Source organism: Phlebotomus argentipes, unplaced genomic scaffold (assembly GCF_947086385.1).
Source record: "Phlebotomus argentipes unplaced genomic scaffold, Phlebotomus argentipes genome assembly contig_17, whole genome shotgun sequence".
Classification (NCBI taxonomy): Eukaryota; Metazoa; Arthropoda; class Insecta; order Diptera; family Psychodidae; genus Phlebotomus; species Phlebotomus argentipes.
The window spans coordinates 1013165-1036432 of NW_026776166.1; the positions used below are offsets into that span (position 1 = coordinate 1013165).

The 23268-nt window shown below is 42.8% G+C and overlaps 3 protein-coding genes across 6 annotated transcripts; 1 reads left to right on the forward strand and 2 right to left on the reverse strand.

The window, feature by feature from the left end:
• Positions 1 to 298: 298 nt before the first annotated feature.
• Positions 299 to 2676, reverse strand: LOC132256664 (ribosome biogenesis protein BOP1 homolog). Its single transcript, XM_059753157.1, has 2 exons — positions 2548 to 2676; positions 299 to 2487 (listed from the first exon to the last, which is right to left on the reverse strand). Exons 1-2 carry the CDS (start codon positions 2638 to 2640, stop codon positions 352 to 354), a joined length of 2229 nt encoding a protein of 742 aa, XP_059609140.1. The 5' UTR covers positions 2641 to 2676; the 3' UTR covers positions 299 to 351.
• Positions 2677 to 2720: 44 nt separating this feature from the next.
• Positions 2721 to 3549, forward strand: LOC132256691 (protein SGT1 homolog). The gene is made up of 2 exons (XM_059753186.1): positions 2721 to 3128; positions 3184 to 3549. The coding sequence occupies exons 1-2, from the start codon at positions 2778 to 2780 to the stop codon at positions 3370 to 3372; spliced, it is 540 nt and encodes a 179-aa protein (XP_059609169.1). The 5' UTR covers positions 2721 to 2777; the 3' UTR covers positions 3373 to 3549.
• Positions 3550 to 3825: 276 nt separating this feature from the next.
• Positions 3826 to 22754, reverse strand: LOC132256660 (DNA-binding protein D-ETS-3). Of its 4 annotated transcripts, XM_059753148.1 has the most exons (8): positions 22661 to 22753; positions 20740 to 20802; positions 15992 to 16042; positions 12618 to 12695; positions 9897 to 9944; positions 8223 to 8412; positions 6798 to 7006; positions 3826 to 5400 (listed from the first exon to the last, which is right to left on the reverse strand). In XM_059753148.1, exons 1-8 carry the CDS (start codon positions 22707 to 22709, stop codon positions 5264 to 5266), a joined length of 825 nt encoding a protein of 274 aa, XP_059609131.1. In that variant the 5' UTR covers positions 22710 to 22753; the 3' UTR covers positions 3826 to 5263. The 4 variants fall into 4 exon arrangements, with proteins under 4 accessions (XP_059609131.1, XP_059609133.1, XP_059609132.1 ...); XM_059753150.1 differs by lacking the exon at positions 20740 to 20802 and having other exon boundaries at positions 3827 to 5400; positions 22661 to 22754; XM_059753149.1 differs by lacking the exons at positions 20740 to 20802; positions 22661 to 22753 and adding an exon at positions 16158 to 16283 and having other exon boundaries at positions 3827 to 5400.
• Between the last annotated feature and the right edge of the window lie 514 nt (positions 22755 to 23268).

Consider the following 23268-nt stretch of genomic DNA (forward strand, 5'->3'; position numbering starts at 1 on the left):
AATGCAGGAGACTCTTAAAATCGATCCATAGTCCAACTGAAGCTCGAAACCTTTGCTGTACATTTTCACCGATAGGGGAAAACAGGTCAAACACAGTGAAAAGAAGGTCCTTTGCTTGGAAATCTTATTTCAGTGAATCAATGAAAATTATTTTTCCACAATTTTAGCATCTCAAGACATTTTTAACGATTTCCTTGAACTTCAGGAATAAATTCCTGATCAATTTAAGGGCAAAAACTGACCCAAATTGCGTCGAAAAGTACAAACATGAAGTTCATGTTCAAAAAAACAAAACTCATAAACTTAATTACATCCTTTATTATATTCAGTGTCGCTGAGTGTCCAGGAAGCTTAGGTGTACAGCCTGACCGTCTTGTCGCCGCCCGTGGAGAAGACCCAGGGCTGCGACGGGTGCCAAACGACGCTGAACGCTCCGAAGTCGTTGACCTTTTCGTGCGTCTCGAGCTTCTTCAGCGGCACAATCAGGGGATTCTGCAGCAAATCATTGTACACCATTCCGTGGGAGACGATGACGCTGGCGTCGTCGCTGGCGGACGCGAAGAGTGGGTACTTCCGGTGGAACGCCACGCCACGCACCGCCCCCTTGTGCAGGCGCATCGTCTGGTAGGGCTTCGTGGAGAGCTCCAGGTCGAACCAGAGGATCTTCTTGTCGTACGTCGACACGATGAGATTGTCACCCTTGGGATGGATGGCCATGTCGCTGATCCAGTTGCTGTTGCTCATCAGCTTCTTCATCAGCTCCTGCTTCACCAGATCATACATCCGGACGCTCTTCTGCGTGGCCACGAACAGCAGTGGCTTCACGGGATGGAACAGCACGCACTCCACGGTGCCTTTGCTCTTCGCGAAGGGGAATTGCGAGCGCCGCTTGGACAGCTGATGGATGATCACAGAGCGATGCGCTCCATCGGGCATCACAGAAGCCAAATAGTCACCGCGTCCGTGCCACGTGACATGCTTTATCTGCTTGAAGTGGTTAATCACGATCCTCAGGCCGGATTTGTGCTCGAGTTCCTCGGGTTCCATCCATTGCACGGCCGTCTTGAGGCGCTCCTGGTCCAGCAGGTCACTCTCTGGCGCATCCGTGAAGATCTCGTCCGTCTTGGACACCACCAACTTATCTCCCGTCTCGGGATTGATGAGCAGCAGGCGCTGACCGCTGGCCACAGCCAACAGGGAGAGTTTCCCGTTGGGACACCACGCCACGGAGCGCACAATGTCCTTCGTCTGGATGGTCTTGATGCACCTGGCCGTCGAGATCTCCCAGATCTTCACGGACGCGTCGTCCGAGCCTGTGACAATGAACTCTCCGCGCGGTTCCACGCTTATCGTGCGCACAATATCGCTGTGCCCGACGTAAACCAGCGTCTCGTGCGTGGGGAATGGCTGCAGATCCCTGGGCGAGGGCAGTTTGGGAATCAGATACTCTGGCTCGATGGTGAGCTTCATCCTGTGTGCGCGCGGACAGAGATAGAGATCGAGACAGCGCAGGAATCTCTCGTGAGTGTATCTCGCATAGGCCGGAACCTCCCTCAAGCTCTTGTACTGCTGCGGCACGAAGTGCAGCTTCCGCTTGTGCGGCTCCTTTTCCAGTCGCTTCCACTCGCGCATCTCCTTCTTGTCGAACAGATACTCCGGAGGCGGATTGTAGGACTCCGCGTGGCCCGGCAGCGGCCTCTTCGGCGCCGACACGTGATCGTGAATCCTCCTCATGCTCTCCTTCGTGTTGTCCGACTCCCAGAGCATGTAGAACTTCGGTCCGGACTTCTTTTCCGCCTCCGCCTTCTCGCGCTCTTTCTTCGTCTTCATCCAGCCCATCTTCAGCGCGTGCACGTAGCGTGAGACCTTCTTCTTCTCACTCTTGGACGGCAGGAAGGAGCGCTTGTGGTCAGGGATGTTCCGGATGGGCATCTTCTCCACCTCCGACGTGAACCAGTCAATCCAGGGCGCGAATTCCTCAAATTGCCCATCCGGAATCTTCTGCTGCGCTATTCTCTTGATCAGCTCAATGTCCTCATCACTCAGCACAACATTCTGACCAGTCTGGGGATCCTTCACCGTCTTCCAGAAGTTCGGATCCTCCATGCGCTTCAAGAAGTCATCCAACTGATCTGTTTTTGCCGGCTTCACAATCTGTTTGGCGTCCCAATCATAGCCAATGTGCTTGTACTCATCATACCAATGCATGGGAATGTTTCCCACTGTGTTCCGGATGTCCTCCTCATCCGATGTGTCGTCCTGATACTCATCCGCAGTTGGAGGCTTCGATGGCTCTCCTTCAGCTGATTTTACCTCATCTTCCGCCTCTTCTGCAGATTCCTCAGGCTCTGAAGCTGACTCCTCATCTCCGAGATCGTCAAAACTCAACACACTGCCAGCGTCTGACCCAGAATCATCATCCTCTCCCAAGTCTTCATCATCACTTTCGGAGTCGGAAGCCTCCGCCACGCGAAGTTCTTCAGGGAGCTGGAAAACACCCAAGAAATCCCTGAATTTCTCATCCAACTACTCAAACTACTTGCTTACCTCATCCTCCTCACTTTCCACTGCCTTTTCCTCCCCATTTCCCTCGGAAATCTCCTCAAAGTGCCTCTTGAATTTATTCTTCAGCGGCCCCATGTTTTCCACGCGTATGTTTGAGGTTATGACATCACTGACATTCCGGATGTCAACAAAGTCATTCGGAAAGTTCAAATGTCACAACAAAGGTGCTTCTCATTTTGCCTCTCTAGAAATTTCCACTCATTCAGCCAGAGATGTCTGTGAAGCACGATTGGTATCAGTCTGAGACGAGTGTGGTGGTCACGGTGCTCCTCAAGAATGCCGCCGAGAAGAACTACAGCGTCAACATTGCCGCGGAATCGCTGGACGTCACGGCGGATGGATACAGTTTGCACCTGGACCTGCTGAGGCCCATCAATCCCGATCAGTCGCATCACAAAGCCACCGCCAGCAAGATTGAGATCACGCTGAAGAAGACCACCGGCGAGAGATGGGACAACTTGCAGCGGAAGCTGCAAGAGGAAAAGCCCGTCGAGGCGAAAACAAAGCCAAACTGGGACAAGTTTTGCAAGGAAGTCGAGCTCAAGGACGCCGCCGAGGCGAAGGTGAGTCTTTCATGAGTGGCTTTTGATGAGTATTCAACACTTTTCATTGTTCCAGGGCGAGGAAGGCCTGCAGAACCTCTTCCAGAAGATCTACGGCGACAGCAGTGACGAGGTGCGGAAGGCCATGAATAAGTCCTTCTCGGAGTCCGGAGGCACCGTTTTGAGCACCAACTGGGCTGAAGTCGGCTCCAAGAAGGTGGACGTGAAGCCTCCGGATGGCACGGAGTTCAAGGAATGGGAGTAAAAGCAACTTTTCACCCTTCTGAGATGCACAACACCCGAATTAATGTTCTTTTCGCAATGGAAAAATTCTAGTTTAACCGTTTTAATACGTATCGTTCATCAATACTCGACATCTATCCTGATTTTGAATTCATTTTCGCATTTTGTGGCCTTGTTTCTGATTCAATAAAGAACAATGCAGAGAATTTAGTTGATTTTGTTGCCTCTTTTTGTTAGCGAATTGTGTCCGAAAAACATGGCGTCTCAACGGACTCGCGCGGCGAAGCGAAAATCGGACGTGTGAATGTTTGAAAAAGTAACTGACAGAGAAAAGGGAATTCTGGGAAAGAAGGTCAAATAAATATTAAGGAGTGATTTTCGGGTATTCTCGAGAATATTTCAGTAAAGTAGGAGGAAATTGCAAAGTAAAGCGCTTGAGAGGATCGAAAATTTCGCAAAGCATCGCATTGAAATGACATAAAATACATTGAACTGACATTTATTTGTATACATTGATATAATAATTATCATTACATTTCTACAGACATTTATTCAATAATTTCCAGCGAGTTTCTTCATGATAATTGAGCTGCATCTGTCAAAAGAAGAGAAAATCAAATGTGTTCTGGGGTGAAAAAGGTCAAAGAAAAAAAAGGGAAAAGAATTGAGAGATTTGAACGATGCAGAAATCTTTTGGCATTTCCATCAACATCCATTTGTAAGATTCTATCTCATCACAATTTCTTGTTTATCTTCTGCTACAAAATAGGAATTCGCTGGATTTTCTCTTAGCCGCAAAATGTCTTAAACACTATTATGTCTTTAACTACATACAATCCTCTCTCTCTCTCTCTCTGTACTTTTTAGTGGGGTCTTCTAGTTTATGTACATTTATTTTACACGGCAACTTTGTAATCTTTAGATAACCATTTTCACATTTTATAGTCATTTACAAAATGTCATTTTGCTCTCTCTCTTTCTCTTCATTAAATTATTATTCATCTTTTTTACAACTATCACAGATTCTCATATGTTTTTTCTTTATTTATTCTTTCTTTCTTAAATAATTTCTATACTTTTTTTTGCTTCACAAACATTGCATCTGCTTTCTTTCTTTCTTTTTTTTTGGGACTAGAATTTCTTTGTGATCTCTATTCATTCACTTCAACTGAAATTGTTTGGCACTCTCAATCTTTTTTTCTAAGGAAGTCAAAATAAATCGGTAAATTAAGTGTTGTTTCTTTTGGGATTAAAATCAACTCAATAAGAATCTTTGGTTATTTCTTCTTCTCTCTTTCTATGTGTCTTTTTTTTGGTGGTGCAATTTCGTCATGAATATTCATTTTGAGGAACATAAATTGACACAGAAAATGTCTCAATTCGCCATTTATCCCTCTTTCTTCGCACTCCTTTCTTTTTTTTTTACATGATACTGCTTGAAATTGTCATCTATTTTTATGCTCTTACGTGTTAACATGAATATTTTATTATGTATCTTCTCATTCACTTTACATCTAGATTTTTTTTTCATCTTCCGCTCTCTTTCTCTCCCTCTCTGTCTCTCTCTCTCTTTTGAGGATCCCAGAAAATATACGACTGTTTTGTGTGAGTAAATTGGACATTCATTACAAAAATTCATCATGGATATTATCTCTGGCGACGCGTCCAGAATGGTTTGCGCCCTCCTCGCTAAATTCATCGAAAATGCATCCCTATTCCGCGTGATTAGACAATCGTGACGGTGAAATGAGCGCTACGAAAGCAATCGCCTGACACTAAACCGAACGAAAACGTCACTGCCACTGTGGATAGTCGACGAAGGCCGCGGCCTCGCGTCCTCGCGGTCCTGCGCGCGTCCAGGATCCTCTGCCGGCAGGTGGCGCGCATTAGAAGCCGCCGGTGGTGGGGGACGGTCATGCGTAGTGAGGGTAGGTGCCCAGGTGCGGGGTGACGTGGGGTGGCGTCACATGGCTCATGGAGTGCGGAGGGTAGAGGTTCGTCGTGGGGCCGCCCCAATTGCTCCACGAAGCCGCCGATGGGAAGATTGATGCTAGAGCGAGACGGAGCGCATTACTTCTGGACAAGGGACATCATTTCGGGGATGCAACATTGATTATTGGCGGCGCTGGGAGAATTTCTAATTAATTTAGATATAAATCAATTCGATGGAAAATGATTTTTGTCCTGTGAGAAAATTGAGTTTGCTGCTCATTTCAGCAACTCTTCCAACTTTCAATCCAATTAATTTTCAATTTTGCACATTTTAAATGTGTTTGTGTCATTGAAATTATCTCTGGGTAATGAGATTAAGTGCGAAACTTCGAGTGCTGTACACAAAATCATTTCCAAAAATTAATTGATTTCGCTGCCGCAAAAAGGAAGGTGTAAAACATCACAAACCATCATTTGGTGAGACCAATCAAACTCAGGGTTTTCTCCAGAATTAGGGGAAATTGAGAGAAACTTCATCAAATATTCGTAAAATTCTTCAAAATTTGATTATCTTTGAATATTCAGGAGACTCAGAATCTCCTTAAGATAACTCTTCTGTTAATTAATATACATTTGGGAAAAGGAATCATGATTATTGTCTGCAAGTAGAACTAGAAAACAATAGTTTGACGACTCAAAAATAACGAATTCAAACAATTGGCTGTCTTAATATAATCTTCTGTTCTTGCTTGAATAATAGCTTGAATATACGTTTCATTTTCCTTTCTTCGAGCGTCATGATTTTAAAATGAAGCCAAAACCTTCTTCAAAAATAATTTAGCTCCTTTTTCCCCAGATAACTGATTTTATAATGACGATATCTGAGACGTGAGAAACCATTAAAGCCTGTATTTTTACCTGAAGAAGGACAAAAGTTCAAATATCTTCAACTTCATGGAAAAAATATCTCTCAGTATATCGATTAATTATTCGAAATTTACGTGTTAAGGAAGGTAATATCATCAGCGACTTACAGCTTAGAATTTGAGCTCAATCGAGTGAAAAACCTGTTTTAAAACAATATTTTAGCTCAACTCAGCTTCTCTTGAAATGTTTGTAATTAAACTTTTCTATTTGTATTTGAGCTGATTTTTAGATTTGTTTTAACACAATTTTGTGTTGAAAATGGTTCAAGTAATAAAATTACAGTTAATTTAGTGGTTAAAACCACGAATTTAACCATTGAATTGAAAGAAGTTGAGAGCCAAACGCTCCTTGTCTTCTAAAATCCTATTAGTTGATTGCAAAATTACAAAGATCAGCAATTTTTCAGGAAGATATCAGGATCATTTAAGTTAGCTTAAGCCGCTTGAGCAAGGATTTTAGCAAAAAAAATCAAGATTCTTGATGGGAAACGCGATGCTTGAGTGCTACTAATTGCACTGAAGTGGCGTTTCCCAATTAGGCCGCCGTGAGAGGGGCAAGAAAATCGGCCTGACCGCGAGAGACGCTCACCTGAGGTGGAAGTCATTCCGTGGTGGGGGCTCATGAAGGAACTGAGCTTCGCTCCGTGGTGATATGGCGCCATGAACAAATCGCTCTGGTACTTGTACGTGGGGTCACTCGTTGCGGGCTGCGTGGCGGCGGCGAGTCCTTGGAAGTCAAACTTGTACGCGTAGCGCTTGCCGTGAACCTTCGTCATTATGTTCTTATCGTAGTAATATCTGGAGAGAAATTGCAGGGAAGATGAGAGGGAATCGCTCAGCCAAAAATTCAATTTATCTCCCTCCCATTCCAAATCACAATCGTGTGCGGCATTGATTCGTCTGGCCAGTGCAAGGACAATTAGTTGGGAAAATGAGCCAACATAAGTCAATAAGTGGTGCTGGAGCCTCTCCTTTTTCCTCCTCGTTGAGCGCGCGCGATGGGCATTGTGGCAAATGTACATTTCAATTATACTCACTTATCATTGAATTTAACCAAAGAGAATGGCATTGTTAATCGCGAACCATTATTGTCGGCGGGATTTTATGCCATGCCCGGGGAATGAATGGGGGCTCCAGATACCCATTATGCCTGTACAAGTGTAATTCTCGATATGGTGAATATGCACAACGCATGCCAACAATAGTATCTTTTCCCATGACCGAAAAAAGCGAGAGAGAGACGTCGATTTCTATGCGAAATCAGCGACATTTTCACTCGTGCGTAAGATATAGTTGTCCCAAAAACCATTCGAGGGTTCGACTCTCCTCTTTTTTTTTCCACCCTGACGGCGCGAGGGTGTGGGTGATTCGGTGGGTTGGGCAGCTGAAGGAACCTTCCTGCGGCTCCCAGACAAACCGGAATTTGATGTGTATTTGCGATTGCATTTGCCCTTACATATGTAAGCATTTTCCCTTGGGGTGTCACTCCATATGAATTCTCATTGCTCCGAGGAGGGAATTTTTCCTCAGATTTGGCAGAAAAAAAAAATAAATACGCCAGTCAAGAAGGGATGATGACAGCGACGAAAGAGGGTGTTTTATGGGAATTTCTCAACATATTTTCCTTAAAGATTTTTCCTCTTCTTCCACCAAACTTCATAAGTGTGACCCTTTCTCCACAGGGTGGAAGGCGAGTTTTTAGAAATTTCCAGCAGTATATTTTTCATGGTGCACTGAACATTGATAATGAGCCGAAAGGAGGCCCTGAGAGAGGGTGGAAAAGTGTGACTAACGCACTGGGATAAAAGGTACATCGATAAATCATTCCCATAATGGCATAATGAATAGAAATTAAGTGTCTGAAGGCGTTGCAGCAGTTCAGCGCATCATTCTCGCCCCTTGATTGCCCTCCGGGGTGAGATTTGTGCCGCAGAGAGTGTCGGAAGAAAAAGGGGATGGAAAAACAATGCCCAATTTGCTGCCAGAAGCCAATTACCGCGTCTTTTCCACTCACCTTAAAGCTCGACTCAGCTTGTCGTAGTTCATGTTGGGCTTCGACTTCCTCTCGCCCCATCGCCGCGCCACCTCGTCGGGATCCGTGAGCTTGAACTCCCCATTTGTGCCCTCCCATGTGATGCAGCCCGCGTTCGCCGAGTCGCTGAGGAGCTCCAGCAGGAATTGCCACAGCTGAATCTGTCCCGATCCTTTTGTTGGCCAAATTGCGGGGGAGAGAATGTCATAAATTGAATGTCAATTATGGTAAAATTGCGGAACAATATAAGTAGCGTCATCATCGTTATTATTCATCACTCAGCGAAATGCTGATGCTGAATTATTGTGGATTCACACTGCTCTGTGTGGCCCCCGTCGAGGGGCGGATTGTCGAATAATGTGTGTCACGGGTTGGGGTGCGCTCTGGCCAGTGATTCTCAATGTTCGTGGCGAACAATTGGGAGATGAATTCTGCTAATCTGCAGAGCAAGAAGAACCTAGATCTCTTGTAGACTATCAAATTTGATTGAGACTTGGAGTCGGAATATTTCACTGCGCTATTCACCTTTTTCTTCGTCTTTTATTAGATAATAAGAAACAGTGAAATTGATCAAACATTTCATAAATTCTCAAAATGTTGGATTTAATTTGAAAAGTTTCACTTATTCAAAGGAGAATTTTCTGAAGAAACTTGCTGTTGAAGTATTTAACATCCAAAATACTGAATTCTTCAAAGTTATCTATTAAGAACGAGACGTTTGGAGGTTAGAATTCATATCTTACAATATTCACCACAGGATTTTGCTCATTGATCTCTGTTAATATCCGATCAGAAACAGAAGTCATCAATAGTATTTATGATTGTGATATTTCATTGCATGTTTCAGTAATCTTCTGCATTAATGGATTATAAAACGAGATTTGTAATGTTGAATAAAGTTTGCACGTTAAGACTATTAAAAATGGCAATTATTTTACTCAAGAAAGTAAATCTACGATATTTTCAAACAGATTTTAATCATTTTTCATGCATTTGTAAAATAATTTAATGTTCTTGTATTCATTTTGCCACACGCAAAACTCTGTTCGATCGACACAAGTGCTGGAATCACAGTGAACAAGAGATTTTGAGAAGCACTGGTGAACCATATTACTCGGCCGATTGGGAAAAATGCGTATGACGCGCATGGAAAGACCCTTCTGTAGTGATTTGCCTATTAAAATTACGATAATTTCATTATTGATGATGATTGATGTTTTTCGCTACGCATTGCATCATCGGCGGGTGGCTAAATGGATATTTTCTACCAGTTGATTGAACTTATGGCCATTATAGGGAGTGATTTGTAATCCAAATTCTCCTTCTCGGCTGTTTTTTATCAACACACACACAATTTTCATGTCGATTAGGATCTTTCTTCCCAGTTTTACAGTTCGTGCCCTGGTTCATTTTCACCCCTCAATCATGTGTGTATTTTTCTTTTTCCTCCACCACTTTTCGATGGGTGAAATCAAAGAGGTTTAATCGTGGCGCGCATATTTAATCCCATTTGACGCTGTGGTTGTGGAAACAAGCATTAATTAGCGCAGTGGAAACACCTGGATTAGAGACACCTGGCCGTGACACCCTCGCATCCAGAGTGTGGCTTACAATTAAGATAGAAATCCGTGCATTTGCTGGCGCTCCGAGACTCACCTGAACTCGCTAACCTACTGCTGGTTGGTCCAAACATTTGATATGGATCTGCAAGGAGAAAAAAGGGCAAAATGTGCACATTAATTTGCGCTCTCCCTTCTCGCCCAACCACACATTGCCATTTGATATACAATTCCAGGGCATTTGAGTGGCTTTTAGGGCGCGTGTGCGCCCACTAGAAATGTTTCAAATCCACCCACTTGAGAATTTTAAACTTGGGACAGCAATGAATACGAGCTGTTTGCCACCCGAGTGTCCTCAATCACTTGCAAAGGCACTGCCTGTTTGCCAGGGACAATAAACACTCTTGAGTGTGATTTAAATGTTGGTAATGAATGGCTGAGGACCTTCGCAGTCCCCATGGAAAAGTGCTAAACAATTCAATAAATTGTTCAAAACACCACTGAGACTCCATTCTCCGGCAATAATTTAATATTTAACAGCAAGATGAAAGGGTGACGCGGAGGGTGTATTATTGTATTTTGCTACAGATTCGACAAAAATGAAGAGGGTGGGTCATTAGAACACTGACGAGAGTTCCATATATATATAAAGGGGATTTTATGGCATTTAGTTTCTCCACACTCTTAAGAAATTGTTCTGCGAGCAGAGAGAGGCGCCAATAATTCTGATTCCGACATTTATCATCATTACCGGGAGGGATGGAGCTTTTTCTCCATTTCGCGTACAATTTGTTAAATTTAGGGTAAAACTTGTGAAAGCCCCACGAGCACTTAAAGTCTCCCCACAGTCGCTTTTTCGCTGTTTTCACCATATATACTTCTCCTCATCAAGATTGAGACTATTGCGGTCTTTCTCTCGCTTCACCCTCGCAGTCACGCTATTTTTTCCACCTTCTTCCACCCCCTCCCCCCGCTTCCATCCCCCTCGTGAGCCAAGGTGTGTTTAGTTTTCTGATTCACGTGCGGACGCTGTCTCGAATGACTCGCTGTGGGTGGACAGAGTGAAAGTTTTGCTTATAATTTCCCAAGATATTGATTTTACGTCCAAAATAGCGCGGTCGAGGAAGGAGGAGAAGAGGCCCAAGACGAGAAGTCATCGTGTAAATTTACAGTGGTGATCAAGCGAGGAATTGCTGATTGCCCATTGCATTACGAACGGTTGACCAAAGTGTGTAAATATTGAGGGTTGACCTGCACACCCAGATTCATTTTCACCACCCCAGAAATCTCACTTTTCCTTGCCCAAATTGCCACTGCCTTGCGCGACAGCGAGGCGTGTGCTATGTAAATATACACAAAGATTTTTCGCCACCTCCACCACCCGCCCACCCCCTCTTCTTCTCCCTGTCTATCTGGGCAGAAATCAGTGATTTACAACCTTTATCAGCATACGCAATCGCGCTCATTCCAATCCAATTTGCTGCACTTCTCGAATCTCCACGCCAAGTCTTTCATGCCAAATTGCTGAAATTTCTCACCGCGGGAAATTTCACGTGAGACTCGCCCAGAAAAATCGTCCTGATTGATGAAGATTAATGCGTTGTTTATCAGGAGGTCGCAGGAAGTATAGCGAGTTTGATATGCAAGAAGTAAGACAAACAGAGCAAAAAGGAAATAGTAATTACGAAATTGGGAAATTTGAGCCATCCTTGAAGGACTTTTCCGACTTTGCCGCTGAAAATGGCCTCAGAGTGTGTAGAAAGGCGTTTTGAAGTCTAGTTTATTTTGCACTTCTGAAGTGTTTCGAGCTCAAAGTCGTATTATATGGGATTTAATCCAGGTTTTCACTGAGTGTCATTCTTGAAATTATGTTTAAAAATACTACAAAAATTTGTCGGGATTGAATCGTTGTGTAACATGAGCTTGAGTTGAAATCAGAAGCGCTGAAGATAATTTGATTTCTGAATAATCCAACGAGTTCTTCAAAATTTCTACTAAAACCGATTCGAAATCTATTTGATTTGTGCAATACAAACACACTGATGTTAATTAAAAAAATATATATATTGGTTTTCCCACCAAATATTGCTCTCATTTTAATTACTATATTGCAATCGCTCCACTAAAATCGCAGCTCTTCGAGAGTAAACACGATTACACTTGTGAAATTAGTTTCACGCGCACAAAAGCTCATCAATTCACGGGTCAGCGATTGAGAGTCCGCGAACGAAAGGCTGCAAATCACTGATGTGCTGATTACACATTGTTGTAATATATTAAATATCCCTCGGGGTCCTTTTTGTCCATTTAACTCTCCCGTAAAACAATGTCATGGTATCGCGTTTTAATTTGTTTGCCGTGCACAAATATTTGGCGGCGGCCCTTTATTAAATACTGTGTCCACAGAGGAGGACTTTCTGGTTTTCACGATTAACTTGCACACCGTTTCCATCTTCTCGCCGGATGTTTAATTGCGGAAAGTGTGTGCAATTAGATTGGATTTTAATTTTGCAGTCATGCAAGTGAGATTTTTGGGTGGATTTTCCGGTGGATTTTGCCGATCCTCAATTCCATCTCTGCCTTGGCAAACAGGACATTTTAGCACTCTTCCCGGGGATTGATGGTTCGTGCATGTGCGGTCTTTCGGCAGGGCATTCAATATCCTTCGAGATTGCCCTGTCCACTCTTCATTTTGGCCGCAAACAATTCCCTCTTAATCACTCCCCGAATCGATCGGGAAAAGCGAGAGCGTTGCGGGTTTTCTTCCGCAAATGGCGGGCATGAAAAGATGTTTGCAAAACAATGGAAAATTCTTTACCTGGTTGTCGCAGGTGGGGATGTGGATCAATGGTGGTTTTTCCGACACCTACGCTACTTAGAGCGTTGGAACTGTAACCTGCCGTGGCGCCGGATTTAAGGTTTGCCGAGAACAAGAAGAGAATCTTATTAGAATTTCGACTTAAACAATAGGACATAAAGCATGTTTTCGTGTTACTTCATGCGTACAGAATAAATTCCCCTTCCTCCCCTCCGCCCGTAAAGCCAGAAAACCCATTCAATTCATCACACCCAAAAACTTCTTCGACTTTGATCTTTTATCATGACGCAGTGGCAAAGTGACAATTTATGTAAGGGAAGCCAAGTGGAAAATACACAAATGTTATCCTCAGAAACATTGGAAATTCTAATGGATCAAACAGGAGCTTCGAGTGGCCCAACACGCTCTCTTTTTTTCCCATCATTTCGCAAATTGGCACTGATTGAACTGTCTGTGCAAATAAAAATTGGCAAAGAATGGAACTTTGTCACTCCCAATTGTGCCAATATTCTCGGATTCGCAATATCAACAGTCGAGTTGGAAATTGATTGAAGTTTGTGCGATGGCAGAAAAAAGAGCCATAGACAAAATTACCCTACTAACTAGCGCGCTTCTCTTTCTCCCTCAATTCTCATTGTGACAATATCTCTTTGTGTTGCTCCTTTTTTGCTGCTTATGAATATTCCAGAGGGATAATAATTTCGTGCTCTCACTTGCCCGATTTCTCTATGAATATTTCATCTCAGAAATTAGCAAATTAATGCTCTCAACGGTCGATGGGACGTAATTTATCTCATGATTGTCACAGTTTCTGCACTTTATTGCTATTTATCATTGTTTGAGTCACTCGAAGAGGTTTCCTCATCAAATTATGTGGGTTAGTGAAACGAGATATGCAAAATGTCTTTGTTTGCGAATTGATTTCATGGATTTTACCCATTTTGACAAAAGAAAATATCAAAATTCGTAAGACAAAATTGTAAAATCCTCTATCAAGTTTTAGGCTAGTTAATGATCTTTCTTGATTAATTCTGCAATCTTAACTAATTTGTTTTTTGTGATTCAGATAGAATTGCTTTTAAACAATCTTCGCTTGTCCATAAAATTGATAAATCAATTCAAAATGTGATGCTCTCGGAAAACAGGTTAAATAAAATAATCTAAAATCTAATTTCAGTTAAAATAAATCTTTGAATTCTCTGAAAAGGAAATGCATTTCACAGTTTCCAAGTCAATGCTCAATTTCACATTAAAACACAAATAGCGAAGAAAGAATGAGAAGAGAAATGCGTTTAAGTTGTATTTGGTAAAAAGTGAACCCAAAAATGCTTTTATCTTTCGTCAGTGCTTCAATTGCACCAAGAATTGCACGAAAGACGGAGAATATTACTCAATAGTCCAGGAAAAAAAGCTACAAACGGAAGTGGTGTTCCATTTGTCGCTTGCCTTTGCCAGTGAGACAAATTGTCTCCCCCACTTTGAAATCTCATTAAGGATCTGTGTGATTTTTGCCTTTGGTTGTCTTTGCAAATGAACACTGAAAGTTTGCATTGAGGCCAACACCGCACTTTGTGATTTCGGTGTCACCATCATCTGCAGCGCCCTTTGATTCTCTCGCAGTTTGTTGCACAACAAAGGGGCGCCGCCACTGTGGAAAACTAATTAAATCTTGTGGGTGAAATAATGACAAAACCCCAGCGAGGCAATCTAACTAAAAAATCGCCTCCAGCATGTACTTTAAAATGTCAGAGTTGGTGCTACAAATTACACCCCCGAGCGCTTACAGGGTGAGACTCTGCTTCGTTGCTCACAACACTCTTCGCATTGTGTTGGGTGTCTCTATATAAGTTCAAAAAGCTGTGGTGTTTCAACACCGCCTCGGGCTGGTGGCAATTTTTGTTTGCTCTTTTCACCGAAGCCGTTTTCGAGGGTGGCAAAAAGCGAGCCCGGGACAAAGGGAGCGAATTCCCAAGTTTACCCCCTTGATGTGTTCCACCCACCGACATTTTCCCTCCGCCGTCTGCAATCGTCGCACACATGAATACGGTTGCTGATGAAAGTGCGCGATGACGGGAGATTTTCTCAATTTTCACTCCGCCAGAGTGGCGCAAAAATTCGAGTTGATTGTGAGATGCTTTTAGTCAGCCACTGAAAACATCCCCCGCCCACTCGGGGCTCCAGCAATTGCCCACAAATATGCACAACACTCTGCGAGCGATGCTGAGCGGTGGGAGAAGCGCTTTGCGTCTGGGTAAAAGTACCCAAGATTGTATTCAGCCAGATTCGCTCTATCGGATGATTTTCCATAATGTCCAATTCACACTCCACGAAGTGGGTGGAAAAAGTGGGCGACGATGGAAGTGGAATTGATTTGAAAATTGAGAGACACTCTTTGCCAGTTCTCGTCGCATTTTCGGGCGACACAATGGATTTCCAAAGTGAAAAGGACACAAGTGCCAGGCCGAAACTTTTCCATGATTTTGCATTGTTGAGATCCTCTTCGGTCATTCTTACCGGCAGTTTTGGGGATTCAAACAATTGCCCATGATATCCTCTCTCAGACAACACTTTATCAACTCGACACTCACAATGCTAGTCATGCTGAAGGAAGTGCGTTTGGATTGTCAGATAGAATGCGATAGTTAATGACTTCTTTTGCCATCAAAATTAACTTTAAAAGTAACCATTTTAGCAACAATTTGGAAAGTCAGATCATATCTCATTAGTAAGTTAATCTTCATGGAAAAAGGTAAAGAAATAAGTGATTTCTTAGATCAAAACCCATCAAATTATTGCGAAAAATCAAATGATTTTTATAACGAAGAGTTGAATTGAAAGATCATAGAATTGTCGCTGAATTTTCATACAATTCTGCCTGATTTTAGAAATATTAATGAGATGACATAAAAAGAAATTTTTAGAAAATTGAAAGTCCTCTTTTAATTTAGCCTTCAAGCATTTAACGCGTCGAAAAACTTAATAAAAATTCAAATTATAGAAGAATAGATTCAAATTCGGTTTATGGAAGAAATAACTTTTGATTTCTTTGAGGATTTCTAAGAATTTTGAGAAGTAATTGCAAATTATTTCTTTAAATAATAAAAATGTGATATGAAATCGTTTCAAATAATCCCATTACTCATTAAATATTCTGTAAAGTGTCTTTTTTTTAATTTGTAATACATTTTCATGTATTATCGCTTGTTTTAAGGTTTCTTTTTAAGATTTAAGGGGAATTTCAATTTGTTCATGATGGAAATGAATTGTAGTCATGAAGGGATTTAGTTCACATTCACTATCAACTTGACTGATTAATACTACATCATCATTTTCCTATGTAATTGCAAGCTTATAGAAATGTAAAATCTTCTTACCTTGTGATTGCGTCGTACTGTGAGAGCTCCATGAGGATTTGTAGGAAGAATCTGAGTAGAAAGGGAAAATATCTCAAATTAGAATCTATTCACAAAAACATGAGATCTTCAGTGGCACAACAGAGGATTGCAGAGATCGCAGGATTGTGGCTGGGAGGATATTTACCAGCAAATAGCATGGAGAAATTGCTGAAAGTCCCAGCCGATCGACTGAGGTAATCGGCTGAGCTTTTGATGTCCAACATTATTAAACTGGCAATTTTGCCTTCAACTCTGTTCGAAAGAATCCACTAAAATTTTCCTTTTCCCGCGCGACCAGCGACGGTATCGAAGGTGGCGAACAAGAGTGCGCAAGAAGTCACCGGAGAACAATTGAAAAATTACTAATAAATATCTTTCACTTGCAGAGACAACATCACTGGTTGAATGGTGGCCGGCGTTGGGGTTTTAAAGAGGGTCACACGTAGTCTGAATGAAACAGGAAGAGGAACGGGAAGGACTGATGACGATAGGAACCGGTTACCGTTACCGGACACTTCAACTTCCGGAGGAATAAATGTGGTACGATGTTTGTTCCGCGTGCTTTTCTTCAGACTGCTCAACTCCCACTTTTGGGAGAAATGCCACAGCACCTCTTCTACTATTCTTTCATCACTTTGTTGGCCCTTTTTTCCGTGGTTTTCTCGTGTGGTCTCGAGATTGTTCTCGCGAAGGAAGGTTGTTCGGGGCCAGAGAGACTGGACTGAATGTGAGCGCGAGGAACGGCGGTGTTCACAGGCAACGTGCACGGACTGTACAGCGGCTGGTGGCAAAAAACACTATCGACCTTCCTGGCAGGAGTCCTCGTGAGAGTGTCGAGAGGCGTCAGAGCGCTCAGAAGGGGGCGAGGTCTGCAAATCGAGGGCCTCGCCAGCCACCAATCGGATTCGGCATACAAGGTGGGAACATTATGCTCTCCGATGCTTATGTGTTATAAACAGAGCGGGGGTTGCTCGCTCCTAACATGCCACCAGGCGAGGAGATAGACAAAGCATGATATCTTTGACACGATTTCCTGATCCTTTCCCACCAACACTCCGCGCGCGCTGTACATAAGGGCGCCAGAGGGGTTGCGAGCACCGGAGCGTGTGTGCGAGAGGGAGACGGAGCGCGCCACCCCCTCGAGTGCTTTTCGGGGGTCGCCTCCTTGTGTGTCACGGCTATGTACACATTATTAAAATGTTGAATTTCTATGCATTACATGAGCTTCTATTTACAGGGACGACGAGTGAGACAAATGGCTCAGAAAGCTCTAAACTTGAGTGGATAATTCTTAGTTTGCTTAGAGATTGAGATGGCACACTCTTGATACACTTTTCCCTCCAACCCCCAGAAATATCTCATTGCAATATTTTTTACAGTCCATGTGAGGAGGGCGCAAAAAAGATGGGAACGGCTAGATAGTGGAAAGTCGCATACCATTACGTAACGCTTGATCCACACAAGGCGCTTTTGCAACATTATTGCAGTGCAAAAAAGAACCTCCCCCGTCAAGGAAATGGGCAACGCTGGGGAAAAATGCTGGAAATTAAATGTTGTGTAAAATTGCGAGGGTGACTTCGGCGACAGAGAAAGTCAATATAAATATTTTGGGTGTTCGCATATTCCCACACTTTGAGCTTTTGTCTGTCCAGAGGGTGACTCGTCGGGTCACACAGGGGTGAAAAGGCAGCGAGTCAGCGAGCCGTGTCGTCCGTGATTTATTTCGGGCCACTTTCACATGATGCACATTTGAGTATCTCGGGTGGGAAGCTGGAAATCTCGGCGATTCGGCACTTAATTATTCTCCCTGCGAAATGATCTGCGCGGATGGCACCCTTCGCAGATCGCAAGGGTGCTGATCGCGTGGCGATTTGATGAATTGAATCACGCAAAGGGGTTCATACAGTTGCAGCATTGCCTAGTGATGACAATTTATTACTTGTCTGTCTGCTCTTTGTTTTCTGTTGCCTCTTTTGCTAATGTGGATGTGAGACATTTCAGAAAAATTTCAATAGCTCTTAACATTAAGAGAAATTATAGAGTTTTTTTTTGGCGTATTCTAGTTGCAGAGATTTGCAGACGAGGCTTGAATCAAGAATCTCACAATCATGATTGATTTTCTATTTCAAAGCGAAAAAAATGAGTGAATTTCTTCGTTTTCTGACCGTCTGATGAAAGCAAAATATTCTTTTTATCGATGTCTTCTACAATCGATTTCTCTTTAGTCTTTTACTCTTTTGCATGTCCTTGAACATTTAGTTCTTTTTTTTTGTTAAATTCATGCAGCATTCACAGATCTTTTGCGTCAATTTATTTCCCATCAACACACGATGAACCCCTGCGCGAAACCTCTCTCGCTTTAGGGTGATCCTAATGATTTTCGCTCCAGACAGATAGAATATGTGCAGTGAGTGATTTGGGCTGAATTCTCTCCCCTGGGAGAGAATCCTCTTCTCATGCAAGGGCAGGAATTATTCACACTTAATCCCGCATTACATTCTGCATAGACACACTTGTTGATGAGCCAATTGACTGCGCTGTACGACCAACTGACGCAATCCGTCTGTGTACACACATTTGGGATATTAAGCAATTGCAAATAGGATTAACTCTGAGCACACTTCAAGTGGCATCCCTTTCACACGGCGTCGAAGGGCGCCTGAAGTTCGCATCGGCACTGATTGCTCGACAATTGAGGCCGTAAATCGATGACAATGGGTGGTCTCTCTGGTCCAGCGGTGCCATCGTGAGACAAAATCACTACTAGTTGCTCTGCGACTAGAATTTGCCGCGCCGTGATTTATCGAAGGGGCGGTGAGAAAAAACAGCGTGACAAATGTTGCACCTATGAATTTATGGATCCTCGCGCGCGAGAGGAAAAAAATCCGTGAACAACAATATCAATAAATGGGAAATCACAGAAAACTATCATGTCGTGGGGTAAGAATTGCGAGGGAGCATAAATTACGGAGAGACAGAGAAAAATTAATAAATTCATTGCGTTTCACTTCATAATTCACTCGAGGGTTGCACGCAATGTCAATTTCGGGAAAATTTTCCCTCCGATGCTCTTGTGCAGCTTGGAAATTTTCACAAAATTTCCTCCTTTTCGTGCTGCACTGAATGGCGGCACTGACAAAATGAGCAAGTTACACTCCTCAACTCGTATCAACACATCTGAATGGCTTTCAGGCGTACGCCAATTTACGCTCCATTCACTGGCCGAGAGAAGGTCCCTGACTCTCGGGGTCTGGAACATGCAAAACTACACACACACTCCATCGCGAGGGCTGCGAGACAATCAACCCCATGGCACAATATTGTTGCTGTCGCCGCACGTGACCCATAATGACGTATGAATGACTGCACGCGTGCTGCAGCCACGTGTGAAAAAATATTAAGTTTTTGTTTTTTAAGTATTTGATTGTTTAATCGCGAGTGAAGGCATAACAAGAGCAGAGTAAATTGCGTGCTCGTGCAATTTATGAAAACTTCATATATGCACCTCCATTCAGCCCACGCAGGGCGCGCGCTGATCCTTCGGGATTGTGAGGGATTTTCCAGGTGTATATTTTCATGGTGAACACAGACGGTGTTCGTGGGTGGGATTGTGTGAAGTTACAAAATGGGAATATTTTGAGCAATGACTCGCGCATTCTCCTTGCAACTGGGCTATGATGTATGTATCAGTACCGGAAGTACTTGCGAAGTTGCTGCCATGACTACGATATCGATTGCCGAAACCAGCGAGGCGGAAGTTGTTGGATAAGAGAGGAATATTTATCGATTTTTCAACTTTTTGGGCTTTCGGCGGGCTTTTCTCCATGATAAATCTATGCGGGGTGAAGTCACTCGTGAAATCCACTAATTTGCCGTTGTCTTTCAATGCGGAGGAAGGAAGGATTTCTTCAAATTGAGTTGTAAAAATGCAATAGAGGAAAATCAACATGATTTGGTTGCCATCTCGTGTGAGCTTTTGCAAGGGGTGGTTTTTCCCGAAAGGAATTTCCACCCTCAGACTTTTCCACTCGCATCGATAATGCAGAATGTGTCTCTACTTTCGAGTTTCACCATTGAAATCGATCTCTAAAATGGAACATTACTGATACACTGATGAATATATTTAATTTAAAAATAATTTAGAATGATGTGACACAATTTATGCGTCACAAAAATAGTGAAAACCTGGAAAAAACAATCAAAAAATCTATTTCCACACACGAAATCCCATTAAATTTGATTGACTGATTGGCTTAATGTTCACGACTTTATCATTGTTTTAAATTTAAAGTGTTTTCTAAAAAACCCTTTAAAAATCAACATTTAACAATCCTAAAATCCAAGACCGCTTCCTTTGACTGAAGTTTCCAAGGCATTTTCAATGATATTACAAGATGTTTTTCCCCATTAAACTTTCATGCCCTTGCATTGGCCTTTAATAAATGACTACTTTGAAAAGTGATTAGAATAATAACAGTTCGTCGAAAATTGTACACTTTTAACTCATTCATCTTAATGTTCATCAAACACTTTCTTTATGCCCAGAGGAAAATCATTTATAATAATTATTGCCACGCATGCGAATGATTTATGGCTGTTTGACTTTGAATTTTGGCTCTCCTCCGCACTGTCCAAGGGTGGATTTTCCAAAAAAGGGCCCACGTCGCGATAAGTCGGCGCGGGGGTGAAAGGGGAAAAGCAACATAGAGAAATCAATAGCAATTTACCTGTGTTACATTTAACATTTCTCACATCATCCTGGCTTGGGAGACTGAGACTTTTCTCATGGCCTGAAAGAGTGAGAAGAAAAGAGAGATGATAATGTCGATTGGCCACTGAGGATGGGCAGAAAATAGTTGATGACAGTGCGGGAAACAGATTGGAAAATGAAGAGAGACAGAGAGAGAGCCATCATTGTTGGCTTGACAGAGAGTCAATGCCGAAAAAAAAAACTATAGGCCAATATTTATGTACACAATTCACGCCAATTAAGCAATTTGAAAAGGTTGCCACCCTATCGATATCTGGCAACCTCTTCACCCTCTCGGTCGAGCAATACATCCGATTTTTCCTCGTGCTTTCTTCCTGCTTCCCTCCCATTCCCACCGCCCGTCAATTGATAGTTTGGTGTGCGATTACGTATGAATTATTGCTGACGAGGTGGCGCACGGTTGGGCATTCTTCTAGACAACAATCGAGCGACAGTGCGGCAAAAGAGTGGACCAACGCTCGCTGATGATGATACTTTGTATTTATTATTTATTGTTGTTTGCTTTGCCATGTTTGCACTTCTTTCCCACAACTTCATCCATTCACGATGGCACTCTGGATGCGCGCTCTCGAGTGGTGTGACCAATTTCGACAGCGTGCCACCGTAAAGTCCCTAATTAAGTGGATGATTCAATAACACTGGAGGAGCACACAATTCATGCTCGGCAGCCTTTTAGCTATGGATTTATGCACTCATGACATCCGACCAGCCGTCGATCGTCCAAATGACGAGCAGATTACACTCAATTCCGTGCTGATTCGCTGGCTGGGAAAAAGGGGATAATGATGGAGTTGCGGCTGGATATCATTCCACCTGTAACCATGGAAACTCCATCTTTGAATCCATCCCCCATCGCCAGATTCCCTCGCAAGGGTGGTTTGCGCAATGAGCGCTGCTCAGATCCCTTTTCACTCCCACTCGCGATGGAATTCGATATGTTTGCGAGGATGGAAGTTTTCCACTGCCAAAAGGACCAGAAAATGGGAAGATTTTGGCCATAAAGCAGGAGCAAACGAGGGACTTTTCAACAATATATTAAATAAAAAAGAAAGTCGCAGTTGGAACTTTAACGATTGTTGTATTGAAAAGTTCAAAAACTTTCTTACGAAATGTGACAACAAAAATTATCAGTCAATGGCAAAATAAAGATATTTTCCAAAATCTTCTAGACTATGATTATTGATATTAATTATATTAATTTCACAAATTTGATATATTCAAAGAAAATAAGAATAACTTCTCAAAATGCTAAAAAAAAATCTTTGAAATTGGTCAATATGTGAATTTGTTTGAATTTTCATGTTATATTCGCATTTTCGTTAATTTATGAAAGGAAAATATCTACATTTTTAAATAGAAATTCAGGAATAAAAAAAATATAAAAAATTGAATTTATTTACATTTTCCAAAGAGTAAATTCTGCTACAGTGAAAAATATTTGAATTTAATATTGCTTAAAGAAACTTTTCATAATGGAAAATTGATAATTTCACAAGTTTTATCTTCCGTTCAAATTAAATAAATTTCTTAGGAATCGAGAAGATTTTTTCCTATACAAAGTAAGATTTTTTTTCAGTTTGTCGGGAGTGGAAAATCATTCAATCTTCTTCTCTATAATCTTATACGAGTGGAAAGAATGAGAAAAATAAAAGGATTTCTTTGGAAAAGATTAAATGAGCGTGAGTTCATTAAAATTGGATAATCATATCGTCAAAAGGATAAGCTGGTAATTATCCTTCATCCCAAAAATATGGAGAGAGGCAGAAATTGCTGCAAAAATTTGATTGAACATCGCGGAATGATTACGAATTTCCATCCATGCAAAAACCCGTCGCTAGAGATAATCTGGGGGAAAAAATTGTCAAATTGCGTCTCACCTAATCTAATCTTGCTGATTTCCGACACGTCGTTCAGCGAGTCCACCATGGACGACGAAGAAGCCGTCGTTGTGGAGATTAAGTCGTTTCTGTGGCCGTTGATGACGCCCACGACGTTGCATCCGGCGGCATTTCCCAGCGACACGACGGTCTCCAGGGACTCGGCGAGTCTGGGCGACGCGTAAATGTCGCTGCAAGGGCGAGAGCTTGAGTCCGGGAACTGGGGATGCAGGCTGTGGTCTGGACAGTACCTGAAAGCGCCCGTGGAGCCGAGGAAGCTGCGGTCCTGGAGCGCCGCCTTGGCCTTCTCCACGCTCTGCTTCAGCTGCTCGAACGTGGACTGGTGGAAGCGATAGGACGCCCAGTCCGGGGAGCACTGCGGCACGCCCAGGCAGTCCTCGGACTTCACCTGGGGCCTCTTGAGGTCCAGCGCCGTCTGGTATGAGCACGAGCTCTCGTACATGTTCACCGTCGCGAAACTTTCACGGATAATTGCTTCAAATTGCCTCTGTTTTCTATCTCTCAAACTTCCACAGCAAATGCGTACAAATTTATGTGCATGTTAAGCAAAAATGGGATCCGGAGTCCGCGCTCTTTTTTCGGTGGGT

Coding starts and splice junctions, on each gene's coding strand:
- LOC132256660 (XM_059753148.1), bottom strand. CDS start 22,709: ATGGTGGACTCGCTGAACGACGTGTCGGAAATCAGCAAGATTAGATTA. Junction 20,803..22,660: donor AATCAGCAAGATTAGATTAG/GTGAGACGCAAT, acceptor TCACTCTTTCAG/GCCATGAGAAAAGTCTCAGT. Junction 9,945..12,617: donor TCCCCACCTGCGACAACCAG/GTAAAGAATTTT, acceptor TTCTCCTTGCAG/ATCCATATCAAATGTTTGGA.
- LOC132256664 (XM_059753157.1), bottom strand. CDS start 2,640: ATGGGGCCGCTGAAGAATAAATTCAAGAGGCACTTTGAGGAGATTTCC. Junction 2,488..2,547: donor TGGAAAGTGAGGAGGATGAG/GTAAGCAAGTAG, acceptor GGTGTTTTCCAG/CTCCCTGAAGAACTTCGCGT.
- LOC132256691 (XM_059753186.1), top strand. CDS start 2,778: ATGTCTGTGAAGCACGATTGGTATCAGTCTGAGACGAGTGTGGTGGTC. Junction 3,129..3,183: donor AGGACGCCGCCGAGGCGAAG/GTGAGTCTTTCA, acceptor TCATTGTTCCAG/GGCGAGGAAGGCCTGCAGAA.